Below are 20,137 nucleotides of genomic sequence, written 5' to 3'. Positions count from 1 at the left end.
GCCAAACTGAAATGGCTCCGTCGCTCAGGTACCCGAACCGTCCCCCACCCGCCATCTTAAAAAGGGAAAAAGTTGCACCACCCCCCCTCATCCTATACCCCCCCTCCCCCGAGCCCCCCTCCCTCCCTCTCCTCCTCCTTCTTACTTGACCTTTCTCCAGTCACTGCAGCTAATCTCGGTTGACAAGGGGATGGAAGGAGAGAGGGAGAGAGAGAGAGAGAGAGAGAGAGAGGGAGATTGGGCGGAGGGGGGGGTGGAGGAGGAATGTACATCCCTAAAAAAACATCCAGTTGCCCTACAGCAGCATGGAGTGGTGTAGTCGTAGAGTAGCAGTATAGAAAGGAGAGCTGCGGTCCCCAGAGGACTTGTTTTGTCTCTCGATCCCGGGCGGTACTGGGAGGCAGGTGGGAGCCTGGCTTGCCGCTGCTATATGTGTCCTGGTTTTGAGAGGTAGGCGATGAGGGCTACCACCACCCCCACGTATACCCCCGTTCCTATGGTGATGGAGAGAGCGGCGAGGAAGAGAGCCCGTCGGGACGCGATGTTAGCCAGCGGGAAGTCACCCTTGCTCACTGCCTTACTCGTCTGGAAAAGAGAAGAGGGAGGGAGGGAGGGAGAGGGAAACAAAGTGAGTGAGTGGGTTACGGAGGGAAAAAAAAGCGACCCATTTTCCGGGAGGAAAGATAATTACAGAAGCTATTTATTATTTCCCCCTGTGGTGTGCAGAAAGGGGATTGGACTGGGAGGAAGGGACCACTTGCTGAGGGACCACAATGGAATCGAGAGACGGGGGCTCATCGCGTATTGTCGGAGTGAAAAATGGCAGTCGCCGCGCAAATGTCAGCGATAGGAGTGAGGTCAGGCCCCGTACCGGTAGCTGTTTTAAGACGGGTATGACGCGCCACACCACGCGGCGGAAAGATACATTCATGACGTGTCATCAATTACCGGCGGGAGCTGTTTGGATGTGATAAGTGTCGGCCCTTTGAGACGACACGGAGACAGGGAGGCTGAGATGTCCTCTCAGCGTTATGGGAAGAATCCACAGCCACATAAGAGGACGTTCTATCCTACTCAGCATCACTCTGGAGTCTGCACTAGGTTATAGAACAGAGTGCTTCACAGCTCACTCGGCAAACTAGCGGTGGTTGTCCTGATTTTTAACCACTTAACCACTTAAAGGAGTATTGCACCCAAAAAATGACGTATTTTCTATCAATTGCACACCCCATGAAGCCTTGAATTCATGGAGATTTATTTTTTTGTCGCATTCCTAAGCCCGGGAATGCGTCAGAAAACAAAAAATCTCCATGAATTCAACGCTTCAGGGGTGTGTAATTGATGGAAAATAAGCATTTTTTTGGGGTGTGAACTACTCCTTTAAACCCCATATGGTTGACCCGAGTCCCTCAGGGCTCTATACTAGTGTCTTTTCTGTTATTGCGGGGAAGGCTTTCGCTGTGTGCTTATAAGTTAACCCTGGTGATGCCGGGCAAGCTGATAACATCTCCTATCCTATCCTATCCTATCCTATCCTATCCTATCCTATCCTATCCTATCCTATCCTACCCTACCCTACTGTTCCTACATTCTGCTATTCATTGTCAAAACCTCTGCCTGCCTGCCTGTCTGTCTGTCTGTCTGACCGTCCTCAGATACAGCAAAAGCTGTTTATTAGCATTTTTCGTGCACTCACTCAGCTGGGGGTGGAGCCGAGGGAAGTGACTCAGAGAGCAGGGCCATTGATTGCCAGGTTTTTCCAATTGTCTAATTGTGCTCTCTCTCTATTTATAGCAGCGTGCTGTTTATCTGGGCCCCAAGGCTACAGCATACTCGCCAGAGAGATAGAGCTGTCTCAATGTTGCAAAGTTGTAAAGGACTTTGATTTAAAGCGCACAGCAAGCTGCAGACCCAGCAAGGCTGGGCTACATATAAATTAGACTTAACCCGTTAAAACCCGGAACGCATCTGTGTAACCACTTCAACCAATTATTTTATACTTTGGCTATTCAAAAATAGCAGATATACAAGCTCATAGCGCGGCACCGAGTGCCGCGCTATGAGCTTGTAGATCTGCTATATTTGAAACATTTGAAAAATCTAGATTTTTTTTTTTACAAATCTTATTCAAAGACTTAGTCTTTGAATATATATAATTCTTAAGGTGAACATTTTTAACTCAAATATTTGCTTCTGGGGGTCCCTGGAACAACGTATTTTGAGGTGGGGGTCCGCGGCTAAATACATATCATTTTGGGGGCCCTTGACATGGAAAGGTTAAAGCACCACTGATATAGCAACATTTTTTTTCAAAAAACAGACATTTGTAGAAACCCCAGCAGCAAAGATTACAAGTTACAAATGTTTGCTTTGAAAATATATATATATTCAAAGATTTGCACAATTTATTTAGATTTTTCCCCAAAAAAATGCAGATCTACAAGCTCAGTGCCACGCTATGAGCTTGTATATCTGCTATTTTTGAATAGCCAAAGTATAAGATAATGGTTAAAGTGGGTAAATCTAAAATGACAGATGTTTTCCCGGTCTTAATGGGTTAAAGCACCAATATAATCCTGTGTTGTTGTTCATGTACTGTATCTTACATGTGTGTAGTAAAAGCTGTGTCCCAGGAGTCTGCTGTCGTTGTATGAGCTAGTGCCCACAATCCCCGGGTATGGACTGGCACTTTCAACCACTTAAACCCTATTATGGTTGACCGGAGGCGCTCAGGGCTCTAGACTACTGTCTTTTCCAGTGGTGGTAGTGGTGGAAGTACTCAAATGTTTTACTTCAGTAAAAATATCAATACCACCATGTAGAAATACTCTTGTAGAAATACTCTCTGTTACAAGTAACAGTCCGGTATTCAAAATTGACTTAGTGAAATAACTAAAGTATTGGCCTCATTACGCCATATCCCATTTCACAAGATTCGAAATGTATAAAAATCCTTTGAAAATAGCAGATCTGCAAGCTCACAACACGTCGCAAAGCGACACGTTGTGAGCTTGTAGATCGGCTATAAAAACACCATCTTTAAATGTTCTCCGAAGTTGTTTCAAATTGATTCGAAAATGTTGCACTTTTTGACAAAATAATGGTCAAAACATTCAGTAACCGATGAGTCTCGGTCAGGTTCTACAAAGGGAACATTTTTATCCCACTCAGCATCGCCCTGCTCAGATTACACAGTGTTTCACAGCTCCTCAGTTCCTCAGCAAACTAGCAATACATAGAGTACACTTTGACAGGTCTAGTCATAAAAAATACATTATCTTTAGAACTCCAGTACGGGTTCCATAATATGCTTACCTTTGTGAATTTCACAGACTTTCTATTTCTTGAGGACATGTGTACTGAATAATGAAAACTCCAGCTGTTATAATCCTGCTGGCGATCCTGCGCTGTACACTGATAAGTGAGTCAAGTTTTAAAAGATTAACCAAAATCTGACAGCACGAATCACTATCATTTACACATTACCCGCCATGGACGTATAAAGTCGTTCTATTAAATAGTCCACTTGCCCGCCAAGACGCATAAAGTAATTTTTTTTGTTTTTTTGAAAATTCCACAAGGGGCATCCCTAACACAGCTTTGGGATGATCCATCGTCACTCAGAGAAGAAGTATGTGGATGTGACGTCATTCCAAAAAACGTCACATCCATCCATCCACCCTGACTATGGGATTTTTAGAAAAACACTCAGTTTCCTTTTTTTGCATTGAAAACCACCCATTTTCAATGCGCCGTAGCCCCAAAATGGCCGATCGCGGGTGGAATGTTATTATTCCGTGTTACACACAGATGCCTCCGCCTCCTAACAGGGACTTTTTTGTTTGCTTTATTTTTACGCATTGTGGCTTCCACAGCGTTTCAAAGATCGTCAGATTAAGGTAATTACGCTGGCAAGGGGGTATACAAACGATGTTTAATACCTTGGCAGGAGATGTGTTCATATTTTATTTATTATTCATTTACGTGGCCATGTGTTCTGTATGACTTTCACATCTAGTTTTGTCAGCACCTAATAACGGCATCAACAGCTATTAGCGTCTGTGTCAAATAGCAATTAGCAGCCACTCCACCGTCTGCATATCTGAGTGTGTTTACGACGCATCTCGGAACATCTATGGAACCTTCAGAGAACACCAGAGACCTTGATGTACTTTATGAAATTCATATTCATAATTTCCACTTAAGTAAAAGCAGGACAGTACGCGGCTCACATGCTCCTCAAAGAATTAGGGAATCCGTTCTTTGATTTCCCCTGGTAAAAATAAACCCCTAGCGTCCCTATTCTGCTCATCTCACAGACTAATAGGCAAACATTCAACTGGAAATAACAGATACAAGCTCACAACACGTCGCAATGTGTTGTGAGCATGCAGATCTGTTATTTCGTTGACCACAACGAAATGTCCTTGGGTGTAAGTGTTCAAAATAGGTCAGAATGTTTTTTATAAAGACATCTTTGTGGCATCTATATCTTTAGGACATGTACGCCACCTTCTCTATACGAAGGGTTCCCAAACTTTTCAGTCCCCGGCCCCCCAAAATAATCTATATTATTTGAACTGGGGACCCACCACCCTGACAAGCACTTGGAATTGTAGGCATTACATTTAGTTTGACTCGGTTCCACAGATAAATATTGTGAAAATAGCCGAACTACAAGCTCACAACGCCTCGCACTGCGAGGCGTTGTGAGCTTGTAGATTGGCTAATTTCACAATGTTTGCCTCATTCTTATGTAATATTTGACAATTTGGCCAATTTGGTATTATAAAGGTCTGAAAAGTCATTAAATTGTCACTTTAGAAATGTGCAGATTCCCTGTATACACTTATACTATATGTTGGTTTGTTTACTGTTGAGTGAGAAAACAATGTTGCATATTAAGCTAATAATTTGGGGACCTCCAAAAAATATTTGGAGACTCCCAGTTTGGGAACCACTAAGATTCTTCAAACGTTTTTATTTCAATGAACCCCATAAGAGTTACAGACCTATAGCTGTATAAGGCTCCCTTTGGACCCCCTCAATTAACCCAGGGGGTCCCTGTGGACCCCCCCACTCTGAGAAACAAGCGCTCTCTTGGGATTGGTGGGATTCGGTGGCTGAACACGACCGCGTTTGCCTGTCTTCCATGGCATGGGGTCATGGGGTCAGTCACTGATGTCTGTGTTAAGATTCATTCACGGCTGAAAACATCTGCCGGCATCTCTGCTTTTTAATTGCCTCAATAATACGTTTTAGTTCGTTTATCTTATTGTTATCTTTTGTTTGTTGTTGTTTCTCATTATGTATGTATGTTGTTATCAGGGCGTCCTTGAAAAAGAGAGCTTGCTCTCAATGGGCTTCCCCGAATAAATAAATCAAAAAGAAAGAAAGAAAAGATCTTCAAGTTTGGAAGAAGAGAGAGAGAGAGAGAAATACTTTATTAGTCCCCAGGGGGGAATTACAAATCACAGCTGCTCTGATCAGCAAAGCACACACATGGCAACAAATAATATAATCAAACATTAAATAAAAATGAACAAATTAAAAGCCACATAACAAAGTTGCACATCTGTACGCCTTCCAATTACACGCCCCCTAAGGGTTGGAAAATGCATTGAAGGATGGAGTGAATAAGTACACACAGACAGTAAAGAAGGTTGGAGTGAATAAGTACACACAGACAGTAAAGAAAGATGGAGTGAATAAGTACACACAGACAGTAAAGAAGGATTGAGTGAATAAGTACACACAGACAGTAAAGAAAGATGCAGTGAATAAGTACACACAGACAGTAAAGAAAGATGCAGTGAATAAGTACACACAGACAGTAAAGAAAGATGGAGTGAATAAGTACACACAGACAGTAAAGAAGGATGGAGAGAATAAGTACACACAGACAGTAAAGAAGGTTGGAGTGAATAAGTACACACAGACAGTAAAGAAAGATGGAGTGAATAAGTACACACAGACAGTAAAGAAGGATGGAGAGAATAAGTACACACAGACAGTAAAGAAAGATGGAGTGAATAAGTACACACAGACAGTAAAGAAGGATGGAGTGAATAAGTACACACAGACAGTAAAAGAAGGATGCAGTGAATGAATAAGTACACACAGACAGTAAAGAAGGATGGAGAGAATAAGTACACACAGACAGTAAAGAAGGATGCAGTGAATGAATAAGTACACACAGACAGTAAAGAAGGATGCAGTGAATGAATAAGTACACACAGACAGTAAAGAAGGATGGAGTGAATAAGTACACACAGACAGTAAAGAAGGATGGAGTGAATAAGTACACACAGACAGTAAAAGAAGGATGGAGTGAATAAGTACACACAGACAGTAAAGAAGGATGGAGTGAATAAGTACACACAGACAGTAAAGAAGGATGCAGTGAATAAGTACACACAGACAGTAAAAGAAGGATGGAGTGAATAAGTACACACAGACAGTAAAGAAGGATGGAGTGAATAAGTACACACACAGACAGTAAAGAAAGATGGAGTGAATAAGTACACACAGACAGTAAAGAAGGATGGAGTGAATAAGTACACACAGACAGTAAAGAAGGATGGAGTGAATAAGTACACACACAGACAGTAAAGAAAGATGGAGTGAATAAGTACACACAGACAGTAAAGAAGGATGGAGAGAATAAGTACACACAGACAGTAAAGAAGGATGCAGTGAATGAATAAGTACACACAGACAGTAAAGAAGGATGCAGTGAATGAATAAGTACACACAGACAGTAAAGAAGGATGCAGTGAATAAGTACACACAGACAGTAAAGAAGGATGGAGTGAATAAGTACACACAGACAGTAAAGAAGGATGGAGTGAATAAGTACACACAGACAGTAAAAGAAGGATGCAGTGAATGAATAAGTACACACAGACAGTAAAGAAGGATGGAGTGAATAAGTACACACACAGACAGTAAAGAAAGATGGAGTGAATAAGTACACACAGACAGTAAAGAAGGATGGAGAGAATAAGTACACACACAGACAGTAAAGAAGGATGGAGTGAATAAGTACACACAGACAGTAAAGAAGGATGGAGTGAATAAGTACACACACAGACAGTAAAGAAAGATGGAGTGAATAAGTACACACAGACAGTAAAGAAGGATGGAGAGAATAAGTACACACAGACAGTAAAGAAGGATGCAGTGAATAAGTACACACAGACAGTAAAGAAGGATGGAGAGAATAAGTACACACAGACAGTAAAGAAGGATGCAGTGAATAAGTACACACAGACAGTAAAGAAGGATGCAGTGAATAAGTACACACAGACAGTAAAGAAGGATGGAGTGAATACGTACACACAGACAGTAAAAGAAGGATGCAGTGAATGAATAAGTACACACAGACAGTAAAGAAGGATGCAGTGAATAAGTACACACAGACAGTAAAGAAGGATGGAGTGAATAAGTACACACAGACAGTAAAAGAAGGATGCAGTGAATGAATAAGTACACACAGACAGTAAAGAAGGATGCAGTGAATAAGTACACACAGACAGTAAAGAAGGATGGAGTGAATAAGTACACACAGACAGTAAAAGAAGGATGCAGTGAATGAATAAGTACACACAGACAGTAAAAGAAGGATGCAGTGAATGAATAAGTACACACAGACAGTAAAGAAGGATGGAGTGAATAAGTACACACAGACAGTAAAGAAGGATGCAGTGAATAAGTACACACAGACAGTAAAGAAGGATGGAGTGAATAAGTACACACAGACAGTAAAAGAAGGATGCAGTGAATGAATAAGTACACACAGACAGTAAAGAAGGATGCAGTGAATAAGTACACACAGACAGTAAAGAAGGATGGAGTGAATAAGTACACACAGACAGTAAAGAAAGATGCAGTGAATAAGTGAACACAGACGGTGTATTATAAATTACATTGAAGGATCGAGTGAATAAGTAAACACAGCCGGTATATTATTCAGTGTATTTTTCCTCCCCAGGTGGGACCGCTAGCCGACGCATCAATAAAGTAATTATTAAACAAACCCTGTTATGGAGTTCCAGGAGAGCTCAGAGGGAGAACACATATTTATTTTAAATTTACATTACGGCCCTCCGGCAAGGACTTCTGGTGAAGAGAACCGTCTAAGAATCATCTAAAGAACACCTTAAATGTGACAATGGGCTTTAATTGGTCTCTGGTATCACATGCATGACACAAGGAGTCGAGTTGAAAGCTCTTCGGCCTCAAACGGTGTTATTTAACTTCTTTGTTAAGCACCCTGCAATTAATTGATTAATCGTTCTATTGCCACGCTTGCACGTGGTAATTAAGTCAAAGCCTGTCACCGGCCTCCTGCGGACTGGTAATTGCAAGGACTGAATGCAATTACTGTTGATGTTAAGGACAGAATAGATAGACGTGTCACATGCTCGTCGTTCGTGCGTACTTTTGTGCATGCGTGTGTGTGTGTGTGTGTGTGTGTGTGTGTGTTTCCTCTTTGAGTGCCCCTGAAAGGCGAGAAATGGCTCGAGGCATTAAGGCTTTACTGTATCTTGCCAACCTTGACAAAATGATTGAAATGTGTCGTCCTGGTAGCAGATAAGAGACTTCCGCCTCAGCAGGACGGAGGCTCATTTCAACTAAATTCCACGTGCTAAACAGACTGACAAAACACAACCAAACAAAGCCAAAATAGAGCTCTCTCTTTCTCTCTCACTCAATCCATTTTCTCTTTCTTTCTCCCTCTCTCATTCATTCATTCATTCGTTCAACTGAACAAAACGAACCCTAAATAGTTCTCTCTCTGTCTCTCTCAATTCATTTCTCTCCCTCTCTCTCTCTCTCTCTCTCTCTCTCTCACTCTCTCACTCACTCTCTCACTCTCTCATTCATTCATTCAACTGAACGAAACAAACCCTAAATAGTTCTCTCTCTCTCACTCTCTCATTCATTCATTCAACTGAACAAAACGAACCCTAAATAGTTCTCTCTCTGTCTCTCTCAATTCATTTCTCTCCCCCCCTCTCTCTCTCTCTCTCTCACTCTCTCACTCACTCTCTCACTCTCTCATTCATTCATTCAACTGAACGAAACAAACCCTAAATAGTTCTCTCTTTGTCTCTCTCTCTCAATCCCATTAATTGATTCATTATTTAATTATTTCATTCATTCATATGCAGAATGAATGAATGCCCCAAGAAATTCATAAATAGAATGTGCGCACGCACGCAGGCACACATGGACATGCATTCATCCACCCACTCACACTCCCACACACTTCTGCCCCCCCCCCACTCAAATCCACACACACACACACACACACACACACACACACACACACACACACACACACACACACACACACACACACACACACACACACACACACACACACACACAGAGGAGAGGAGCGCAGTGTGTCCGTTCAGCTCCATTCTCTGTGATGACTCACATCCTGCTAAGACAACCATACAGGGGAGACTTCATTAGCATAACTGTGGGGATGAAGCACCACAGCATCTCTCACATACACACCAGTGTCTCTCAAACCGTTTCATTTCACGGACCCCCAGTTTGACATGCATCAGGCCCCGGACCCCCCCCCCCCCCCATTTGATATAATGTTTTATCTCTGGGAGCCCAATCTAAACTGTAAAATCCTCAGTGTTAATTCAATCTGACAGTGTCGGAGTTACAGACCCTCAAGGGTTCCTAACTATCAATGATTTAGCTGGGGACCCTCTGGAACCCCCTCAAGTGCGGGTCCCCGGACCGCACTTTGAGAACCAGTGCTCTATGCTCTTCAGTTCCAGACCCTTAAGGGTCCATTCCGTTCCTATATATCAATCATTTAGCTCCTCAAGGGCCCCTTGGCGGTCCCCCGACTGCACTTTGCGAACCAATGCTCTATGCGCTCCATTTGTGCACTGTCGGAGTTACTGTCCCACAAGGGCCCATTTGGTTTCTATACTATCAATCATTTAGCTGGGGGGGGCCCTGGAACCGAATACAATTACGCTCGCCCCAAGACACGCTCGCCCCAGGTCAAATCCGTCGCCACCAGGTATTCCTAGATGTAACCTCAGTAAAACTATGCCTAAACCTAACCTTATTGATAAACGTAACCTCAGTAAAACTACTGTATGCCTAAACCTAACCTTAATCCTAAACTTAACCTCAGTAAAACTACTGTATGCCTAAACCTAACCTTAATCCTAAACTTAACCTCAGTAAAACTATCAGATCGTGCGGATTCCTGCATTACCCAGAATTCCATGTGTTTTCACCGGAAGGCGAAAAAAAACATTCTTTTTGTTGTTTTATAACATCTGCGGATCATTTCTCTTAGCCAGTGGAGCTTTAGTTACCGTGAGCTGTGTTTTCTTTTGCTATTGTTTTTCCATCTTCAAATCCTATAATACCATAAAAACAGCGTGAAATTATTTTTTGTTACTAGCGCGGTAGTTCCGGGGCAAAGAGGAAACCGGTGCATTTCCGAATATTGAAATCCCATTTCAATATTCGAAGGCAATCTAAGGCTCACAGCTCATTTTCTGCCTCAGACGTCGATGGTATTCAAGTCGTTATCAGTTGCGTTTGAGGGCGGCCGCGTGGTGAATCTTTAAACTGTAGCAGAAAAGTCTTCACAGAAGCCTTTGTGTTTGAAAATTGACTTCAAAGAGCTTGGCAGAATGGAAGATGGAAGCCCATAAGTTAAGACATAAGTTAAGTGTGTGTGTGTGTGTGTGTGTGTGTGTGTGTGTGTGTGTGTGTGTGTGTGTGTGTGTGTGTGTGTGTGTGTGTGTGTGTGTGTGTGTGTGTGTGTGTGTGTGTGTGTGTGTGTGTGTGTGAGTGAGTGAGTGAGTGAGTGAGTGAGTGAGTGAGTGAGTGAGTGAGTGAGTGAGTGAGTGAGTGAGTGAGTGAGTGTCTTTCTCCCTCGGCCTAGTGGGAAAGTTTCATGGCAATCGGACGCTGCGTTTATGATTTGAGACATTTTGTTAGAAACGGACCACATTATATCTGCAAACTTTGGGTGCCAATGTTAGCCGATCAGGATGGAATATGAAGAATCGGACAGGTGTCTCCCACCTGGAGGAGAAGACATCCCTGAGACGTGCAGAGAAGCGCAGACGCGGCGGCATGAGCGCACTGCAAGGACTGTCCAACCAGGTTCAACACACACTTGCCCCACGTGTGGAAAAGGGTGTGGATCAGCAATTGGTCTACACAGCCACACGAGGTGGCATGAGCGCACCAAGTGCTGAAACGATGGACTGCCATGAGCAAGCAAGCGTGTGTGTGTGTGTGTGTGTGGGGGGGGGGGGGGGGGGGGTGCGTGCAAATGTGTGTCTGCCTGTGTAGGCCTACTATATATTTTTGTCTACTTCCAAGGTGACACCTACATTTCACTATTTTCTCAAAGTCAAGTGTTCTCTCTCTCTCTCTCTCTCTCTCTCTCTCTGTCTGACTTTCTCCATCTGTCTATGTCTCTTTCTTTCTTTCTGTCTGTCAATTACACTCTTTCTCTCTCTTTCTGTTTCTCTCTCTCTTTCTGTCAATATTTCTCATCTCTGTTTCTTTCCTTCCTTTCTGTTTCTCTCTTTCTCTCTGTCTGTCTCTTTCGGGTCTATATTCCTCATTCTCTGTATCTCTCTCTGGGCTTCCTCGTCACTGTCCAATAGAAGGACAGCTCTATTGATCTATTAGCCACAGACTCCATTACCTGCACTAAGCTGTTTGTTTGTAAAAGTGTCCAGGGCCATCAAAACGTCAAAGCTGATCCGCCATTATATCCACGTTGTCCTTGCCGCACTGCAACAGTTGCAGTGATTCTGCCAGTTGAATAATATAGTCTCATATTTCCATCTCGGTTCAGGAGTCATTCAGAGCAGTGTTTGCTTTGCTTGGTGGAAATCGGTGCCTCTTTTATTATATTTATGGCCGGTGGGAATATGTTTTATCCCTGCCTCTGGTCAGACTGAATTAAATATCCTTCTGGGAAATGTAGACTGTCTGCCATGTTTTATATTTACATTTGATAACATAACAATAAAAAAGAATATACATATACTGTATATACACATTAACATTTTTGGCAAATGTTCATGATTTTTCAAGAGCTTAAGCTTGTAGATTGACTATATTCGCTTATCTGTTGTACAACAAAGTATATAGGGCTTAATTAGTTAAGAAAATGCACCCCTCCTCGATTGAATATTTTATTAGGCAAAAAATGTAAACAGCACAATTACATTTATAATACTTTGTCTAAAAGATACGTCCAAAAAGGTCCTGCGGTCTTGTTTCCATTCCACTGTGTTTTCTTTACAAATCGAACCCTGCACTACTGAGACACGCAAGATGGTCAATAATGTGAGTGGCAGGTTAAAAGAATAAGCCCGTATTCATCTTAAAAGTCAGGATTATTGCGTGTTAACCTCTTCTCGGTCACTGCTTTGGTGAATTTAGTCTATAAGACTTCTCAAGTGACAGTGAAATGAAGCCGAGCGGACCAGGTTATTGGACTATGAAATTACCACGGTGGCTATATCTTAACCTGACAGCTCTGGACTGTTCCCTTCTCTCTGAGAGGTGAGACAGGCGGGAGAGCCAGCCAGCCAGCCATCCAGCCCTACACTAAAGCATCACTTCCACATAATTACCCAGGAAGAATCAAATTAGGCTCCTGACAAGATAATTCACTGACTGCCTTCATCTCTCCTCAGACTGCGAGCTAGCCCGCTGATAAGAGCTATAGGGCTAAACGCTTCAGCCAGTTGATGGACTTTATCCTCCAAGATAGTATTATAAAGCTCAACAGCTGTCTGTCTTTTGTGCGCGCGTGCGTGCACGAAAAATATACATGACATATATGCCTAAACCAGATATAATGTATTATATAATTATTATAAGTGATGGTAAAATATAAAGGCTATATATATATATATATATATATATATATATGCAACCATAATAATATAGTATAAGGAATAATTCTTCTGCAATACATACTATACATAGAACCTCAAAGTGCACTTTCTTTGATTAGTGTATACCTTGCTATTTGTTTTTGCTGTTGTCGCTATTCTGTATTTATTCATTATTTCTTTGTTATTGTTGTTAATGCTGCTACAATATTCTTGAATTTTTTGAACAATCTTACTTATAGGCTCTATGCACAGCAGCCATTTTGGAAAGAAATTGGGCCTCTTCCTTACTTCCTTCACGGGTTTTACCAATGATACTAATTAAGGCTTTGTTCCATTTCATGTAGCACAATGGTTCTCAAACCTTTTCATTTCAAGAACACCCATAACTCTGAGAGTGTACAAATGGAACCAAATGGACCCTTACGGGTCCATTTGGTTCCATTTGTACACTCAGAGTTACACACCTTTTAAGGGGCCATTTGGAACCCCCTCAAGGATCCATGAGGGTCCCTGGACCCCACTCTGAGACCCACTGGTGTAGCAGAGTGTTTCCAGTTAGCCAACATGCACAATATCAGCACCCTGACTCCGTTTGACCAGAATGGAACAGAGCCTTCATTAGTATCATTGGTAACACATGTGAAGGTCCAATTTCTCTCCAAAATGGCTGCTGTGCATAGAGCCTATTGAGGGCCTTTTTGTGTGTGCCGTTCTTCTATCTGTACTATATTTATATGTACAGCAGTGGTAGCATTGCCTATACGTGTGCACGATACATTTCATTGTACTGTAAGGTGGAACATGAATTGATTGGTGGGAAGATATGGAGAGAGATGCTGAGGGCTGTGTGCCTGATTGCAGTGGTGGGGGGGCAGGGAAAAGAACTACAGTAAGTACATTTACTCAAGTATTGTACTTAAATACAACTTTGAGGCACTTCTACTTTACTTTAGTGTCACGATCCATGACATGTTCTGTCTCCCTGCTGTGTTTTTTTTGGGTTAACAACCCCCCTTGCATTCCATCTGCCCTGTGTCTGCCCCGTCTTCTGCCTTTGTCCTGCGCTTGGGTCCTACACACCTCCCTGTCTCGAACCGTGACACTTTAGTATTTCCATTTTTTAACATATATATACTGTATCTGACAGCTTTGGTTACTAGATGCGACGCCTATAGATCTGCTCCTTTAGAAAGAGGTTGACACATTTTGAAAACTTTTGAAACGGAAACTTGTGAAGACTATATAGGGACATCCTGCATAATGTGTACTTTGACTTGTAACACAGTGTTTCTACATTGTGGTATTACTACTTTTAGTGCAGTAAAAAAAAGTACTTCTTCCATCGCTGATTGATTGCAGTGGTGTAAAGTAACTAAGTACCTTTACTCAAGTACTGTACTTAAGTAAAATTTTGAGGTACTTTTACTTTACTGGAGTATTTAAAATGTTCTTTACTTCTACTCCACTGCATCCCAGAGGCAAATATTGTACTTTACTCCAATACAATTATTTGAAAACTAGTTACTAGTTATTTAGTAGATTTTGAATATTATTACAAAACCACTTCAGCCGTATTTACACTTTGGCAATTTGAAAATAGCCGATCTACAAGCTCACAACGCTTCGCTTTGCGCCGCGTTGTGAGCTTGTAGATCTGCTATTTTCAAAGGATTTGCATGCATTTTATACATTTCTACATTGCAGTATGGTACTTTTACTTAAGAAAAAAACATTTTAGTTCTTTTTCCACCACTGATTGATTGACATTCACTTTCAGGTACAGTACAGGTACAGACGCGATTCAGTGTGTGTCCATTATGCATGGCTGCCTCATGCGTTACCGGCCTCAGAACCCCCATCGATCGGCAGGCTTCACACAATACGATACGGTGGTGCATGTTGTACATTGATTGAAAGCAGCAGCAGGGTTCACGTGGCCACTTTTCAACGGCCGAGGAACGCACGCTGTCACCGTGTGTGAGAGGAGCTCAGCAGCGCCGCAACGGTTCAATAGTTTTTCATATTGCACTTCCAGTATGTATGACTGGTCTTTGAGGAGCTTGTGGAGTGTCCAGGGACAATCTATAGTATATGGGCTAGCGCTGCTGCTGCGTCTGTCAGACAGGTGAAGCACCCAGGGGGGACTTCCACAACACAACGTATGCTGTATGATGGGCTGCAAATGAGTTTTATGGCAGTTTTATATAGCAGGGCATTGACTGAACTGTGATCTAAAGAATTCGGACACCGTTCTTTTTTTCCTTCGTGTCGACAGCACTCAGTGAAGAGTAAGTAACTGTACAATTTTGGCCGTATCGCCTTAGGTACTTAAGCCCTATATATTTTCTTCCTAGGAAGGAAGACAAATAGCAAAAATACCATATCTACAATCTAAAAACATTGGAAAAAAAGAAAGAAAATTAATTAAAAGTAATGTGGTTAAAAAATCATCTCTGGTTGATGTCTTTTTGAAGCTTTCCCATTCAAATCCTAGTAGTTTTGGCGCTCTGTATATATACCAAAGCATTAGAGTTGTATAAGTAAAATCTGGAGACTATTAGCACTCTCTGAAAACAGGTTTGAAGCGGGCCGCGCAACTCGGATAAGGTGTGTTGACACACACCGAACATCAATCAGAGCAGAAATGAACGAGGAATTATGCAGGGACAGTCTGTGATACAAAACAAGCACTCCACCGTGGCCATACTGTCAACAAGGTATAGTAACTGGCTTGTTGTTTTCGTCACGGCGGATTGGTGGATATTCTCTGTGGAATAACCCAAATTCTGGAGGATAAAACGTACAGTATTCATAGGATGGAATACAAAATGAGGGCAAAAATAGAGCAAAGAAAAGGAAGGAAAGCTCCATTACGGACTTGTTTGGGGGGATAAAGAATAATTGACGTGTGCATTTATAGAACCGAGAACATTCTTCTGAGGATTTAAACCCCCACACCATGATGGGACATGTGAACAGGGACTTTAGCTTTGTTGTGACACTGAGTGCTATTGAGTACCATTACCACGCTGTGTTGAAGCCTATTCCCAGTCCGGAGCTACCGAGCCCTCGCACTGTCTGTCAGTGCAAAATGTGATGAGGTCTTAACATCCGGGGCCAGGAGGTTTCAGTTGAATTCTTCAAGCATAACCACATGAAATATACTTTCCCTTCTTGATGTCAGTCAATTCTGTAAGCTTCAGACTCCACCTGCCCCAGTCTCCCTCTTGCAAACCGTCTGGAGGTTTCTCTCTCTCTCTCTCTCTCTCTCTCTCTCTCTCTCTCTCTCTCTCTCTCTCTCTCTCTCTCTCTCTCTCTCTCTCTCTCTCTCTCTCTCTCTCTCTCTCTCTCTCTCTCTCTCTCTCTCTCTCTCTCTCTCTCTCTCTCTCTCTCTCTCTCTCTCTCTCTCTCTCTCTCTCTCTCTCTCTCTCTCTCTGTGTGTGTGTCCTCCTCGCATTGGCAATTTAGATGCTGTTGATTAGGGTCGTGCCGATGGGCGATGGAATCGCGCGTCACCGATTGCGCGGATCTTCCCAGCTGATGATATCGCCCCGCCCCCACTCGGGTTCAGGCTTAGTTCAGCCATACGATGTTGTTACTGCTGCATCGAAAATAGCAGATCTACAAGCTCACAACATTGTGATGCATTGAGCTTGCGATCTTGGAGATTCAAACTTAACCGACCTAGAGTGCAAGCTCAAAGCCTGAATATACGTTTCGACAAAAACGTTCATGATAAAAAATAAAATAGCAGATCTACAAGCTCATAGCGCGAGCTCACGCTATGAGCTTGTAGATCTGCTGTTTTTGAATAGCCAAAGTATAAGATAATGGTTAAAGTGGTTACAATCTAAAATGACAGATATGCTTTCCCGGTCTTAATGGGTTAACACTTATAGCTGGAGACCCCCTGGAACCCCCCCCCCCCCCCCCCCTCCCCCCCAACACCTGTAACCGTTGTTCACTTTCTACCTCCCATGGCTGTTAGTGAGCAGCCAGTTCTCCAACCACCTCTCTGAAGATGGGGTGGCATGAAGATAAAGCCTGGACTGTGATTTACAAGCGCTCCTTAAAGGAGGCTTTCACGCTGCTGGCAGAGTGTCAAGCTGCTATTAGAAAGTGGCCTTGAGTTACTGACGGTTTGCACAGTAAATAAGTGGCCTTGAGTGGATGTTAAAAGAGTCAAAGCTAAGTGCTTTTTATATATGATGCGCCTGATGCTTTTTTATGCGCTTATAGATGGTGTGTGGTGCTGGCTGATGTGGGCGTCCGCTGTGGGCGTCGTGTGTGTGTGTGTGTGTGTGTGTGTGTGTGTGTGTGTGTCCTTTGCAGTAAGGCCAGATCTGTGTAGCTTTAGTTACTTTGCAGATTACTTTTACACTTCAGCCTTATTTTATACATAGGCTATTTGAAAATAGCCGATCTACAAGCTCACAACGCGTCGCATCGCGACGCGTTGTGAGCTTGTAGATCTGCTATTTTTTTTGTACTTTACTTTTGATACTTTAAAGGAGTAGTTCAACCAAAACATTACTTATTTTCTATCAATTACACACCCCATGAAGCCTTGAATTTATGGAATTGTTTTTGTTTGCGTCGCATTCCAAAGCCAATAATTTGATTACGTCTCCTACCGGCTTATGTATCCGGTAGGAGACACAAAGGAGACTCTTTGTGTCTCCTACCGAACACAGGCCTTTTACTTGTAACAGAGTATTTTTATATTGTGGTATTGCTACGTTTACTTAAGTACAAAATCTGAGCACTTCTTCCACCACTGCTTGTGTGTGAGTGTTGAGACAGTCGGGAATGTCCTTTGGTGTAAGGCCAGATCTCTGTTGTTTTGATGATGTTGTGTGTATATAGTTGTTTTGATGCTGTGGTGTGTGTGTGCGCGCGCATGCATGCGTGTGTGTGTGTGTGTGTGTGCGTGTGTGTGTGTGTATGTGTGTGTGCGTGTGCGTGCTTACCCCCTGTGAGAAGTAGAAGGCTGCTATTCCTAGAGGCCAGAAGCAGCACAGCATGGAGAAGATAGCCAGCCCCAGGTGGTCCCTGGGTGGGACCACTATGAAGTTATCTTCACTCTCACTGTCACTGGAGCAGTCCGTCTGCAACGCAACAACAAACAACAGTAGAGTTCAGGGTAGACCCCGACCCATATATATGTCTATGTCGGGTGGAAACCTCATTATGTCAAAAAACTGTTACTTTTTAGGATTCATATTCAAAAACAGCAACAGATCCGCAAGCGCCTCGTTTCGAGCTTGCGGATCTGCTACTTTTGCTACTTTTGTGTGATGCTCTAGTACAGTGGTTCTCAAACTTTTTCATGTCAAGGACCCCCTAATTGACACGTATTACCCCGCGGACCCCCATTTGAAAAGATAAGCCAGGGACCCCAATAAGAGAAGGTTTTTACGGCTCTCTAGCAGTGATTCTCAACCATTTTAATTTCAAGGACCCCCAGATTGACATGCATTAGGCTACGGACCCCCATTTGATGGCATTTATACCTCTGGGACCCGAATTTATATTATAAAATCAATGTTAACTCTGAGAGTGTACAAATGGAACCAAATGGACCCTAACGGGTCCATTTGGTTCCATTTGTGTACACCCGTACCCCACTTTGACAACCAATGCTCTAGTATGATCAAATGAACGTCGCGCTTGGCACAGACATGCGCAGAGCAAGTTCTGTCAGGGAACTATCAGTGCAGTTGTTGGCGGCCGACCATTGTGCCGCCTCAGCTCCACGTTCACATCCAATCATGTCTCCGCCAGGCCGAAAGGCATGGCCGAGACTATATATGTTTTGCACACGGTCCCTCCGTCCGTCCGTTTGTGTGTGTGTACGTCTGTCTGTGAACAGCTAATCTCCGGCACTGTTGGCCCGGTCGCTAAGAAACTGTGCACACACACTCCCTGGATGCCAAAGCCGAACTTCTGCCCCAAATTTTTCAGCGCCACTAGGAGGCCGATTTTTGCAAAACACATTTTTTGATATTACTCCTGCAGATTATGTCCAAACATCACGCAAATCAGTACACAGTATCTCTATAGTCATGTGATCAACACAGATCTGTCTGATTTTCCATATTCCATCCTGATTGGCTAAGATGCCTCAAATCATGAACGCAGCATGCCATTTCCACAACATTTTTCACGCACTATGCAATATTGCTCATTTTATGTTCAATATTTTATCCTTCATGAGTTGTCCTGACAGAAGTAGGGCATTAGAATGATTTACGAAAAAACTAAAAAAGTTAGAATATGGAGATAGGAGGTTTCTGCCTGACAACAACGATATAACATACAGTGTACTGAATGACTTCTGATGGCCTGTTCTGCCTGCTGGGCGATTTGTCCTGCAGCCTCTGGTGAGTCGATGCAAGGTGAAATGATGCTCTTCTATCTAGGCCAGTGCTTTTCTCAACGTTTTCTGCCCGAGGCACACCAATGGGCCAAGTCACGATCACACCTGTGTTCACATTCACATCCATATTCTCACTCTTATCACTCTTTCATTTATATTCTATTTAATATAATGCCAAATAAAAAGTTTAACCAGGAGCCCTATTTCATACTTTCACAGATAATACAAAAAATCTGCTGTTTTCGAATAGCCTATAAAATGGGGCTTAATTGGTTATTTTATGTTATGGCATGAATATCTAAATCTGCAGACTAACTTTGAGACGAAAGTTTTTAAATAATTGGGGTAAAAAGTTCATTATTTGCCCCGGAGATGAGGTGGAGTATAAGTATGACGCATTGACATTGTATTAAATAAGTAAAGTAAAAGTACATCAAAACTTTTTCCAGCACAGCTTTTGATTAAATGTACTTATAGTCACTTTACACCACTAATCACAGGCTTACTTGATGTTTTTCTCTGGCAAAACCTGGACTGATTCAGACCCACCGTCACTACAGTATAAAAGTGATGTTAACACATTCAATCCGGGAACAACAAATGTCTACTAAAAATGGTTTCTGAAAAACGTATGTTATATCAGTGGTGCTTTTTAATATCAAGGACCCCCAGAATGATATGTATTTGGCCACAGACCCCCATCTCAAAATATTTAGTTCCAGGGACCCCCAGAAGCAAAGATTTGAGTTACAAATGTTCGCTTTAAAAATATATATATTCAAAGATTCGCACAATTTTTTTTCACGATTTTCCAAAAAATAGCAGATCTACA

The 20,137-nt window shown here is 42.5% G+C and overlaps 1 protein-coding gene across 1 annotated transcript in view; it reads right to left on the bottom strand.

The window, feature by feature from the left end:
* Positions 1-426: 426 nt before the first annotated feature.
* The window catches only part of syndig1l (synapse differentiation inducing 1-like), a gene marked incomplete at both ends in the record, with an annotated part of 101,690 nt that continues 81,979 nt past the window's right edge, over positions 427-20,137 (bottom strand). The window contains 2 exons of the mRNA XM_084083272.1: positions 427-585; positions 17,897-18,034. Of these exons, the coding sequence (XP_083939398.1) occupies positions 427-585; positions 17,897-18,034 (297 nt within the window). The remainder of the gene's footprint in view (positions 586-17,896; positions 18,035-20,137) is intronic.

The sequence above is a fragment of the Gymnoscopelus microlampas genome (genome assembly GCF_963454915.1).
Source record: "Gymnoscopelus microlampas genome assembly, chromosome: 16".
NCBI classification, from domain to species: Eukaryota; Metazoa; Chordata; class Actinopteri; order Myctophiformes; family Myctophidae; genus Gymnoscopelus; species Gymnoscopelus microlampas.
The sequence above is the reverse complement of the archived record's forward strand: the minus strand, read 5'-3'. Positions and strand labels throughout refer to the sequence as shown.